We start from the raw sequence: 13907 nt of genomic DNA, 5'->3' as shown, positions 1-13907 counted from the left end.
TTGCCTAAAGTTAAAGTTAGACTTAAGCAATCTATGTTACACAGAGTTTCTCTAGTGTCCAATCAGGACAGCAGTGAGCCGATTCACCCACTTCAACAGCAATAAAAACACTAAAGGAAATGCTCATTTTATTTTTATTTTTATTTAACCTTTGAGAACCATTGAGATTCAGAGCTTCTTTTCAAAGTGAGTCCTGGCCAAGATAGCAGCACAAAGAATTAATAACTATTATTAACTAATTCATATCAGTGTTGACTACCAAGACAGATCTGACCTCACGAACATCCTGTTACATCAGATTCTAGTATAAATATTACAAATTTACATTTGGAGGGTTTGCAAAAATGCTGTCCAAGCCAATGCTAAACTTCCTGTATATTAAGGCCTGTTTGTTTAATTACATTATTGCAAAATGAAGAATGATATTATAAAGAAAATGATATAGCTAGAAGCTATAAAATAAAGCTGAGCAGTCGCAGTGACTCGGCGAGAGGCGAGCCAGCGATCTGCATACTGCAGCAATCGAAGTGGTGCTTTGTTTAAGTTGCAGACTGCTAGTGCGAAGACGCCAAATTCTATTTCATTTTAAGTATACTGCCTGCCTCAGGGCTCTGTGCCATTTAAAGAGTGGATCCCATAATTCCCCTAAGTGCTTCACATTGCAAAAGGCACTATGTACAAATTAATGAACAAATCAACAAACACGAAGCCAAGTTCTTACTGAGGCGCTCCTCTCAAGCAATTAGAAAAAGTACATTATCTAACCTGATGGAACAATAGAGGCACGAACACGTTCCAGCTGGAAAAGGCAAAGTGAAACGTGCCTATCACAGTCTGCAAAATGGAAAGTTTGAGAGGGTCAATCATAGACAGAGAGTGTGATGCATATATCGGCTGTGTGTGTGTGTGTGTGTGTGTGTGTTTTCGTTGAGCAGGCTGCGTGTCTGCCTGCAGAGCAGCCCAGATTATGCATGAATCGGGCTGCTTATCAGCTGACCTTTAAATTGGAGCCGCAGAGCGACTGCAGGCCCAAGGGCTGACGCTCGCACCTGATTGGCTGCTCCGCCTCAGACCTGCTGACAATAGAAATTAACAGAGCCAGGTGGGCATGTCTGCAGGCGGAAGAAGTATAGGAGTGAAGGGAGATAGGGGGGAGGTGGGGATGGCATTATTATAAAAATATATTTCCACTATTTTCCTCATTTTTGTCTTTTCTTAAGCTTCAGGAGAGAAGGAAAAAGTCATTATGTGCTGTGAAGCATGCTAACGGTGGAGCAGGTAAGAACAGACAGCATTACCTGGATTTCATCTTGCGCTCACTCATGCTATCTTTCCTTCCATCTTGCTCTTTTTTTCTCTTGGTTCCTCCCACTCTTTCTGTATTTTAATGGCAGAGGGGTCTTGGCAGGCTGTGATTGCTTGATAGATAGATATCTCCCATTGGAGAGAGGTACATGGAAGAGGAGACGGGGGCTGAGGATGAGGTGTGTGTTCTGTCGTCCGCAGGGACAAGGAGCTCTGTGTGTCTGTGGAGGATGATGGATTACATGGGGGCTACAGGTTTGTGTGTGTGTGTGTGTGTGGGTGGGTGGAGTGGAGGGTAGCGGTGGTGGTGGTGCATGGTCCCCTCTGTTGTGTCGCTATGTACACAGTGAAAGGCATGGCAGTGAATTAATTTTTCACAACGGCAGCTGGAAAAGGTCATTAAATAAAACAAATGTTTGTGAATGGGAATCCCCAGGAATTAACTTCAACACCATCTACGCAACAGCGCAGTGTTCTGGCAGTAAACGGGAGCATTACGTTGTGCTGTGCACAAGAGCACAGGTGGCTGAATACACTGGCATACGCTTGGCCTTCTGTCAGATTAAAATGAGTTTTAAAAAAAAGCTTTGGATTAGATTTCCCTGTGTGTGTGTTCATGATGGCTATTTCATATGTGACAGCTACATATACATGATCTCCATCTACAGATGATGAAGTGTCCTTGTCTCGTTGTTCCTGTTCTTATGTCGTGCAGCAGGAGAGGTTACGAGGTCAGCTGGCTCTTCCTGTTTATTTCCATTCCAGCGATCAGCACGGGCTGTAACTGATCCGCTGTATTCATAGAGATGGTCAACATGAGTTGTGAGAGTGTGTATAGCATGTGTGTGCATGTGTGTGTCATGTGATATACAGATAAAGCAGGCCCACGAGGGGAAGACAGAGTGGTCAGCCACGGCGCTGCATCTGTCACCAACACAAAAACCTCACCAGTCGCCCAGGCACAGAAGACAGAGAGCCACTATCACAATCTCTCTCTGTGTGTGTGTGTGTGTGTGTGTGTGTGTGTGTGTGTGTTTGTGTGTGTGTGTGTGTGTGTGTGTGTGTGTGTGTGTGTGTAGGCTCAGCAATGCAAGTGGGTGAGACCTTATCATAGCTGGACACATTCCTAGCGGGAAGATAAAAGAGGCCAAATGAACCACATCACCGCAGCGTGTGTGAGCAATATATGTATGGGTGTGTGAATGTGTGTTTCAGTGTGTGCATGTGTGTGTGAGAGAGTTTGTCAGTGATGAATAGGAGTTTAAGGACCTACACCTTACAGATAAGCGGAGAAAATCATCAGGACAACAACAACAATGCTACAATCCAGGCTCAAATAAATACCAGAGGAGCCCTCCAGGCAAACATCAACTACATTCAGACACAATGTGGAGCAACGCAGACGCTGAAGACTTCATGAAAAAACATCCCTTTATGAAGTCTTTGCCCATTTTTATATATATGAAATACTGAAAGCTGAATGAAAAGAAAAGTCCTGGAACCAAATCATGTTCCACTCAGCTATGTTTCAAGCTACTCTAGGCATGTACTAGTCACTAGGTGGCGTATCCTTATATACTGTACTAAAAAACTAGACTGGGATCGAAAGGCTGAAATGATCTGCTGAAACAAGGTTAGAACAGATACTATATTATATCACTGAATTTGTTGGCAGAAATGGAAAAAAAATTACTGAGCAGCAAACTGCATCAATAAATATTTTATTTGTGGAACTATTTTTGTTAACCAGCTCAGTGATGCTAGGTGAGCTAACAGGAAAAATGCACATTTATTTCCTGCATTTTTTAATGATACAGTTTAATGAACAACTGTAAAATGTCTTTATAATAAAATGTTTGTTTAAAGGTATACTATGCAGAAGTTGGCAGCTACTGTTTCTAAAGAACGCCAGCAAAAGTAAAACTGAAAGCCAACCTCAGCTTTGTCCACTTAGTGTTCCGCCTCACTTTATCTGCGTTTTTAGACGCTTTGCATGTGATATTCATAGCCTCCTCTTGGATGCATGCTGCTTACGGTCTGGCAATTGCCACTAGCTTTTTATGAAGTGCCAAGCTCACCTGTGTGCTGTGCCAAGGTACGTTCCGCACACAGTAAGATAAGAAGCCTACACATGGTTTTTAAAGAAAATCCTGCAGAATATACCTTTAACATATGTATAAAAACAAATTTAAAAAAAGGACCCTGGCTGATGTAGCATCATTACAATGTAATTCTTTTCACAAATTGGTATCAAGACTAGATGTGCACAAATTCAGTTTTGTCCTCACTTATATCTGATATCAGATAGAGAGCACTGCTGTCCGCTGTCTCCCTTTTACTTTATTTTAAATCTGTATACATCACTGTTTGAAACTCATTAGGATCAGTGATATTTAGGTGCATGCACTGCATTTTATAATGACATTGGAGAAAAAAAACTGTATTTAATGTGGGTCAGACAAGTTTAGCTACAACTTGATCCACTAAATAAGAAAAGTCATGGCACCCTTTCGATCTCTATTCAAGACCCTAGAATATTTCTTCTGTATAGTTTACTGTGCTGTCCGACAGATCTCCACAAACTCTCTTTCTCTTCCTTCAGATGATGTACAGTAGACGAGTCCCCTTCCTTTGGAGCTCAGAAGAGGAATTTGCTGGATGAGGGAGCACATCTCTCCTTCATAAGGAACGTTGTTGCATTTCATTAGGGATAAGATTCATCACAGCAAGCAAACAAGAGAGCCGTGCAAATCGCATTGGAGGAATTCCTACACTATCCTCAACATTGTCTCTCACACACACATAAACACACACATAAACACAGCTGATATGCAAAAGGCACAAAGCAAACAAAAGCTGAGAGCGCTGATTCAGGAGACAAAGGGGTACATCAAGGACGGTGATACTATGTGATTGCTCATTATTGTGCGCTTCAAAATGACGCATTACTGTGTCGGCGGTAAGAATGGCAGGCGGCTGCCTGGAGTTAAGAGGCACATTTTTCCTCATTGAACAATGGAGCCGTTCCTCTTGCGGAGGCCTGGATCCCAGAGAGGCTGAGCATGTGGGGCATGAGTGTGCTCTCCTGGTCAGAGGTCCAGTGCTCTGTCTGAGTGAGAGGACACCCGAGGGTCCATTTTGGAGATGGCTGTAAAGCTCCAGCTCTGACCCTGGAAAAATGGCTCAGATAAGGCCTGTATACAGACCAATTTAACAGGTCACAACCCTGTCTCAGAGTGGGAGCGACACAGCGGGAGTGTGTGAGCACAGCCTAGGGGATCTGTCCCGTGATGAGATACTGGTGATATCTAAGTGTAGCCCTGACGCTGCAGCAGTGGCTGTCAGCCTATTGATTCACAGCTAGAACAACTGAGGAGACAGGGACACAGACAGGTTTTATAGCTGGGACAGCATGTGATTATATATACATGTGTGTAGCATGTAGTGGACATCTAGTGGAGCATTATGTGCCTGAGGCAGGCAGACTTCACGAACAGTGAACAGTGAACAGTGAGACACAAAACTGGGGCCTTCACCCACACTGAAGTCAACAGCTGCATATGGGACACAACCGATCTATTCATGACAGATGTACACAAATGTAGATACACACACTTGGCACATACTGGACAGTGGCCTGTTTGTGGCTCAGGAGATAAGAGGGATGCCATGCAAGCTCTGTGAGTTACAGTGTGGGAGAGCCAAAGGGAGATGTTACCACACACTACTAGACAGTCCTCTGTGTCTTCTAGTGTATTAAACACAATGATCGTGCCTGTCTGCTAGAGGCAGCACGCTGGCTCCGCTTGAGACAGCTGACTGAGCGTGGGACGGAGCTGGAGGTGTATATAAGCAATATTAGATAATAGATGGACTTCAATGAAAGCTTTGATATTGATATAAACAAGCCACATAAAACAGAAGAGAGACAATGGCACGCAGAGAGAGAAAGAGTGCGAGAGAACAACAACAACCCTGAAATATTTGCGTATTAGACAGAAAGAACACAGACTTCTGGTTCACAGAGCGTTTGGTCCCCAAAAGAGAAGCATATATTCTCTGAAGTCGTATCTTTGTGTGTTAACATGGAGTGGGTGGTGCAGGATGTGAATTGACAGCTTTTCTATCAGTTAAGTCCCAAATGGAAATGGGAGGAGATAGAAATATCTTATCTTTCTATTTGTTTTTATATTTGTCTGTCCATCTTTCCATCCATCCGTCTATCTAAAGCCCTTTTTCCACTTGAAAAACAAAAGAAAACAAAAAATGTAACACCTACTTACATTTTACTTCTGTAGTTTATGGTAAAGGTTACACATATAGGTTTGTCATTCACTCCTGGGACAAATGACTATGAGTGGTCACAGGTATTTATTGGTTCGCGCTCCGATCGGCAGCAAAGGAAGTATGACACCCAGGTGGGCATACTAACTTTTGCCGTTACATTGACTGGCTGCCACAAATTTCCCTGTCTCCGTCCAAGCAGTGCTCGAACATCATTCAAAATCTAGTCAGCACCGAGTTTGAGAGACAGACTGAATTACCAAGAGATATAAAAACAATTAGTACTATAACATTTTCACTGGCCTCCATGCTGCTTTCTACTGTTTTAACTGACCAGTTTTCAGGCTCGCCTGTGATGTTGAGCGTGACACACCAGGAAAAAAAAAGAAAAGAAAAAAGATAAGCACCAGCCAGAGCAGACACGGACACAAGTTCCAGTTCAAACAAAGAACCTAACTTTTTTGGTCTTCATAAGAACAAAAAAAACTGCCTTTATAACTTTAGCCAAAAAACAGCACTGAGCTTCACAGTAGATGTGTGTCATGAATCAGTATACGTGTGTCTAAATGAATTGTGATCAAAAAACTGTATGCTGCCGTCCTCCCTGCAGGCTTTTAAATTCTAAATTTCCCCTGGCTGAAGGTGTCACTTACCCTTAATAGGGATTCAGTATCCTGTCAGCATCTATTGAATAGCCTGGCTTGCGGGGGGCAACAACTCATAAATTAAACTAAGTACAAACACTAAATTGGCTCTAACACTTCTGACCCTGATTATTAGCGGTACAGGTGAACAATGACTTAAAACGAAAATGAGCTAATCAATCACAACAAAAACCAACTCTTTGTTTTTGATAGTATACATGCTTGTATACGTCTGTCAAAACTTTCTGCATCATTCAACCTCAACTGTAACTAAACTTTAAAAAGAGAGAAACTCTATTTTATGCCTATAAAATGCTGAACATGAGGCGCTTTCCTTGTTTAGCCGATTGGGTCCTGTGCTTTGGCAGCTGTATGGACCCCTCTCTGGCCCGGACTGGTCTCTCTGGGAGAGGTCAATAGCAGGGCCGTCTGCCAGGTGAGAGGTTGGCTTGGGTTTAATCGATGTACGCCAGAGGAGGAGAGACAAGCGGGCGGGCAGGTAGACAGGCCGGCATGGTAACTACCAGGCGGAGATAAAACTATTCCTGGTGGGGTTCACTGGCCAACTGCTGAGCCTGCGCTGTGGCGGAGAAACTCCTGCTTCAAAACGGTTTAGGGGATTGATTTGACAGCTAATTTACAGAGGAGATTTGCATATGGCCATGTGCTAATAAGGCAGGCTTTTCTTTGCCATCCTTTGTCTTTCCCTGCTATCTCTTTCGGCTCTCGCCTTCCTTTTTTTAGACCTCAGCAAATAGTAACAGATAATGTAAGCGAATTAAAGAGACAAGAGATTCAAATTGGATATTGATTAAGAGACTAAAGCCCTGTGTTTTCTCCTGTTAAAGCCTGTGTTTAAATGATTGATTCACAATGTCACTCTCCACATCCTACTGACTGTGTGGCGAGCCGTGTTTGGGATCGGTTGTGCCTCTAAGCCCTTCAATGGGCCCACATCATGTCACGCCATGCTAAGTGCTTTGACACAGCCGCACAAAGAGCCCTGCCTATCTGATGCCAATCTCCCCAGGTCCTGGTGTCACCCAGGTGGAGGCTTTCAGAGAGAGCAAGGACAAAGTCTCTTCCTCAGCAGCCGCACACAATGCAGCCTGACTGACAGCAGAAAGGACAAAATGGAGCTCCTCTGTCAAGTGGATGTTAAAGTGGTGGGAGGAAAAGGAAAAAGGATTCAGGGACAGGCGCATACATTGGATCCATGGAGAAAACAATAGGTAGAAAACAGGATGCTTTCTGCCTGAAAGTCATGAGATTCACAGTCAAATATGAGGAGACATCAAACATCTGCATGCCATTTCCCACAACTGAGCAGCTCGTAGAAACACCTGGTTTCACCTGACCACAGCCTTAACTACACATGAATACCTATCAGTGCCTTTCACGGCTCATAGTTTGTAGTACTATCACGAAACATGATTTATAACACAAAGGGACGCGATCACACAATGACTACTCCACAAAAGCACAGAGTCTCGTCATGCTGACACACCATCTGCCCACACATTAACACTTAACCATTTGCATGGCTGCAAACTCACTGTTCATGTTCTTGAAGATGTTGAGAATCGGGAGGATCTGTCTAAAGTAGGGAACCAGGGCTTCTCCCACCATGTCTCCGGACATCACCAGGTGCTGAAGGACTTTCAGGGTGGTGCAGATCACCTGACGGTTCCTCGTGTTCAGTGCATCTAGGGTGCAGAGACAGATGGCAAAGGTCAGCTGAGACTCATAAAAAAGGGTGTGCAAGGACAAACAGTCTGCCTGTTTTTTAAGATCTGATTTACAGGTTGTTTGTTCAGGCAGGTGGAGGTACAGTAAATGTAGAGTGATTCTGACAACTGCAACTATATGGTACATAAGAGCAGGCTTAGCATACACACACAGCCAAATTACACATAAATCTTTACCCACACACACTCCCTTTCCCTTGAAAGCATTTCCTTTATAGCTGGGCTTTGATTTAGACTGGCTTGTCTGCAATCAGTGATTTCAAATGCACTGGGGAGGCAGGAGTACGTGAGAGCCAATCACCAGGCTATTTGGCCTACAGCTGCACTTAACTTCATCTCCCATTGATAGAGAGAACAAAAGGGAATGATGGTAGGAGAGATTGAGGGGTACAGAGATCAAGAGAGACAAATTCAAAGAGAGAAAGAGGGAAGGGGGGAAAAACAACAAAAGACAAAATGGCAGAAAGAGAGCTGAAGAGATGTGACAGGCAGAGGGCAAAGGGTTAGAAAATAACTGTGATTAGCAACTAAGACTGACATATTTTTCAAGTTCTTTACGCTTGTTTTATTTGTGCTTTTTTTTCTCTTTTTCTTCATGTGAGCTTCTGCACGCGTGCTGGCAATTCCCTGTGCATACTGTCAGCATACCTGAAGTTAGAAAAACAGACCTGAGCTATTTATCTTTATCAAATCTTAAACTGTCATTTGATGCCTACTTTCACAAACAGGGGATGGTAATGGCATCACAATGCCTATTTTGCCAGTAAGCACCTACAACAACAAGAATGAAAGATATGAAAAAAACAAAATTTTATAAATAAAGAGACAAAACAAAGAAAACAGAGTAAGCAGAGACACTGAGGGCTCGTGGTTGATGGAGATGAGGGAAAATGTGTTAGTAGGCGAGAGAGACACGTATGAAAAGAAAGACAGAGAAGGAGAGAGGTATTTGTTACTAAAAGCTAGCACAAAAAAAGATAATATTACACACCCACTGCTGGAAATCAAAAAGCAGAAAAAAGGCATATTTTCGATATGATAAAAGACAATAGAAATTACCAAAATAGAAAAGTGTTCTGCTGTATGCGACATTCAGAGCATATCTATGATGCAAAGTCTTGGGCGGGATAGTCTGCACATGGTTCTCAACATGGAGGTGGCTGAGCCAGTGGCTAGCAACTAACAGTGCTAACGCAACACACAATGCTTACAAAGGCAACAGTGCTTACAGAGCTGAAATTGTTAACCTGTGGGGGAACCAGAGGTTGGGCTTTAAGCTTCCACGTTGACGCTGTCCTCATAAGTCCAGTAACCACCGTATAAATGCAGTGCAGAGCAGCGGCAGTGATCCAGCCAGTGGGGACACACACAGGGATTCACATGTGCTAACATGTACATGCTGCCGGCATGGCAATCAAAACAAAGAACAGAGAAGCTCAGATTACAACACACAGAGGTAGCGCAACTTCATTCTCCGCTTAGTAGGACATTATTCCATTACTCTTTACAAAGCAAATAGTGGTTTGCTGCTATATAATGTTCTGAATGTCACATACAGCTCCTTTAGTGCTCCTTCTGTGGATGAACTATGGAACAGGCCTAGCGGGCACAGGCCCAGGGACCAAAGGGGTCAGGGGCCCCACTGGCCTTCAACAGCAAAATGTACTCAGTTAATCAAGTGCTGACCAGTAAGAGGCTCAAAATTACTACAAAGGAACTGCAAAGACATACAAAAGAGCGACAAAAATGGGTAAACAAACCATAAGAGGCACATGTACACAAACACACAAAAAATGACTAAAATAAGATGAATTCAAAGAGATACAAACTGACCAAAAAAAGATGAAAAATTACTTTGAGATACAAAATGACTTCAAAGAGGCACATAAGACTACAAAGAGATGTAAAATGAGTACAAAGAGACACAAAATGACCAAAAAGAGACACAAAATGATCACACAGTGACACAAAATGACCACAAAGATACACAAAATGAGCACAGAGACACAAAACAACAAAAAGAACATAAAATGACAGCAAACACACAAAATCACCACAAAGACACAAAATGACTACAGATTGATACAAAAGATACATATGACTGCAAAGAGACACAAAACAATGAAACAAATACAAACTACTTAAAAAAGACAAATAACCACAAAGGGTGGCAGAACCTCAAAAAAAACCAAAAAAAAAAAACACACAAAGACAAAAAGGAGACACACAACAATGACATCCATGAAATCCACCACAAACTTTGTGTGTCTTGCTCCTGTGCAGGAGAGGCAGTGGGTCCTTTTGCATATCTGTACTCAGGGGCACACTGTCTCATAATCTGCCCACGGCTCTCTCACCCTCTTTCAGTTATTCTTTCCTCTCTTGACACCTGACTTTGTAGGAGGGGTGGTCACATTAACTCAAAATAAATGGCCGCCGCCAACAAGGCTGGAAAAACAAAAATGATGAAAAGTGTTTGCTTTGTAATGTTGATGACGACAATGCCCGCTGCCACAAGCGCAATAAAGTGTCTGTTTTACAAGCATCTAGGAGGCAATGCTACTAATTTGGTTTGGCGTCTGTTGAGTCAACAACATAAATTCACAGAAATGCACCGTCTTGAACTGCTGTGCACAGTCCATCTTCTACATGGGTTCCTCCTCGTCCACTTAAAGTCATGTTACTATGAATCCACCAATCCAACTTTCATCCATGGCACCACGTTAAAATTGACGCAGATGACCGACTGAGAAAGAAAGAGAGCAACAACCCTGAAATATGGTGTAACAGTGCAGAGCACTCAGGGAACAGCACACTGCATCACAAACGGCCTGTGTTAAAACAGCTCATCTGCAAATACAAAGCTGTCGCACTCACACATACCAGTCACACACCGAAACGCACATAATCATGTGGGCATGCACAACACGCACGCAAACACATTTAAAAGCAAAATGTCATTCTCAGTTGTGAGCACGGGCAGCGCTGAACAGGGCTGAAACAAAATATGAATGAAGTAACACAACGTGAAAGAGTCATATAAACAGCAAGTGGCTGATGAAACATTTTACACTTGCATTGATACAATTCTGTGTATGCTTGAGAAAAAAGTGACTACTCCTTTGTTTTGTGTCTTTGACTCTTTCAGTGAGTCTGTGTGTGTGTGTGTGTGTGTGTGTGTGTGTGTGTGTGTGTGTGTGTGTGCGCACCTGTGTGTCTGTGTGAGGCCTATATAGAGGACCAGCAGGCGGAGATGATGCTGAATGAGCGGATGCATTGTGCTCCGTGCCATCTCTCCATCTCTGCCTTAGTGTCTCCCTGGATAGACAAGCGGCGAGATATCTGCCATCACTGAGATAAGGTGGAATGTGGAATGACAGGAATTTCAAACCTACATAACAAACAATGAAATTCTAATTACCAGCCAGCGCAAACAATTTTCCCCTGCTGTGACATTTGGACCGCGGGACTGTTCAATTATTCATCGGCACTCTCGCCTTGTTGAAAAAAAAAATGAGAGAGAGAAAGGAGAAAAAAAATTTAAAGAGCGGGGGAAAAGGCAGCTGAGGGCCTGATATATTAATGCTTGTATAAAATCTGTGTTGGGACAAATCTGAATAAAGTAATAATCTATTCATGCAAGGACCTGTTTCGTATTCAGAGTGAAGATAAATCAGTGGTAACCTTGTATTCTGTTTCCTATACAATGTCAGAGGTAGTGTGACACATTGGAGAGTTTAGCATTGAATTGTTCTTGCGTGGCGTATAAATACACTTTTCAGATATGAAGAAGATGTTCCCGTGCAGAGGCGGAACTGAGGATCATCTTGTAATGAAAGTTTCACTTTGGTCTAAAGCTGAACAAATGTTGTGCCAATCAAGTGGGGCTCAAAGAAGGCATGGCTTTGAATCCTACTATCTATTTAAGGAGGCCAGGAAAACCCAAACCACAGCATTTCAGGAACATTTACCCTTTCTTCTTAAGTCACCATGTTGAGCTGAGCAGGATCTTTTTTTTTACCTTTACTAACAGAAATGTCACTGTTTCATAGGAAATCACTTGCCATATTCTTTCTGCACTTTCACCTTATTTTTGAGGAAATCTTCTAAAATTCATCAAAAGCATACAAATGTATTAAATCCATCAGTAGAAGTGTCTTTTAATTTCTTGGAGCAAATAGGTTGAGGGGGACAGAGTGCAGAGTGTACAGTAGGAAAGAGTTCAGTCTTTTAGTCACTGAGGACAGACCCTGAGAGTATAATGTTAGCCAGAGCCTGCTTCATTGTGTATTCTCATTGGGTGACCTGCAGTCATCATCAAAATTCACCAGGGCCTGACGTGACTCAGTCGCTCTGCAGATAAGAGCCTGCCAGCCACATTGAAGATGTATTAACGTCAGAGGAGAAAAATATATATCTTGCCATTTTAGTCTGCAGACGGGTTTTTTACTTTCTTCCTCTTTCCGCCATCCCCTCTTCTCTCCTGCTCCATAGAAAAGTAATTAATCTGCAACAGAGACACGGACTGGCGGCTTTGCCTTGTGGATGGCGAAACAGGCCCGATTTTTAATAAACCAAGAAGTTAATAAGGAGCAGGCCATTTAAAATTCCATTATCAGTGCGAAGTGTGTGTTTTCATGAGGAGCATAACCATCACCTTTGGTCTGGCCTCCCGGAGGCAAATGACCAAAACTGCTGAGGGATTTGAATTTATAAACTACTGTCTAAGTTAGCGAGTGGCCCCGTCGCTCTGTGCATAATGTCAAGTTGTGTGTAAAGTGGATGCCTCTTGATGAAGGACAAAATGGACATTAGGCCGCTTCAATATTAAAATAATAACCATCAGTAAAATATGCTGACAAATCATACTCCTGTGAAACAACATATTGCACTGGGTATTATATGAAAATAATCAAATTTAAATGAATTCAACAAATTTTACTTCACCTAAAGGAAGACTTCACACACAGAAAATGTCCATTTGTTCATCAGCTAGTCATGCAGTGTTACCTTTACTTTTGTTTTTCTCTGATGCTTCCACGGACAACGGCGAATATACAGTTTTAGGAATGTATGATATATATCAGTCCAATGAGTAATTGGCTGATAATGGAAAACGTATATAATTACAAATTATTCTGGTACGAAATTATAGTCTTGATAATATGAAGCCAGACTGGTTTCATTGATATGACAAGGGCAGCATCTACACAACCCAATAAAATGGGTGGCGGTGCACCTTTAAAATTGGTTTACGAGCTGCCAATTAACACAGAGCAGCTGAAGTCAGCCAAACATGACATTGCTGGTGTGGACGTTTTTCACAGTTTCAGGGGAGGACAACAAGATTGCACCAAAAGTGTGATCCACAACTGCCCACCTCCCATCAGATCAGCAAACTTCCTGTTTCCACTAAACGCAGTGCTGAAGGACAGTCTCCAGAGCATTAGCACAAGCTAACACAACCAAAGCAGCTCACATCCAACACTGAGCCTTCAAACAGTCCAAACAAACTTGCACCAAAAAGGCTCAACTTTGTTGTTAAACCTGTTAGTAACTGTTAGGTAAAGCGAGCTGTTTGATGCTACAGTTAGCCCTGTCACGGACTCAAACCAACTGTCTGCGCTGCAGAGTGGGCACACCTGCAGCAGTCGTCTCTGAGTGTCACCGTGTGGAGGCAGAGGAACTTTATTTTCTGTTTCAATTAATTGTTCATAACACTCCGACATGTCTGTTTTGACAGATTATCTCGATAATTTTGGCAAAATGATCTATAAAAACCAAAGTTTGTTGGGGGAGATTTTTGATTTTCTCTACCAGAGAAAATAAATGAACATTTTAAGAGTCAAAACTGTTCTTTGTTTTTGTTGTGTTGATGATAGTGATGTTAGTTAGATTTGGCTAAGTCAGGGCCATGGAATATCAA

At 42.5% G+C, this 13907-nt stretch overlaps 1 protein-coding gene across 3 annotated transcripts in view; it reads right to left on the bottom strand.

The window, feature by feature from the left end:
- pacrg (PARK2 co-regulated) overlaps positions 1 to 13907 on the bottom strand; it is a 178765-nt gene that overhangs the window by 76599 nt on the left and 88259 nt on the right. For all 3 annotated transcript variants that reach the window (XR_006106530.1, XR_006106531.1, XM_042501183.1), the window contains exon 4: positions 7790 to 7939. Coding sequence is in view for 1 of the 3 variants with exons in the window: in XM_042501183.1 (XP_042357117.1) it covers positions 7790 to 7939 (150 nt within the window). In the remaining 2 variants the exon portion in view is untranslated. The remainder of the gene's footprint in view (positions 1 to 7789; positions 7940 to 13907) is intronic.

Source organism: Plectropomus leopardus, chromosome 14 (genome assembly GCF_008729295.1).
Source record: "Plectropomus leopardus isolate mb chromosome 14, YSFRI_Pleo_2.0, whole genome shotgun sequence".
NCBI lineage: Eukaryota > Metazoa > Chordata > Actinopteri > Perciformes > Serranidae > Plectropomus > Plectropomus leopardus.
Note: the sequence above shows the minus strand (reverse complement) of the source record. Positions and strands in the feature narration are given on the sequence as shown.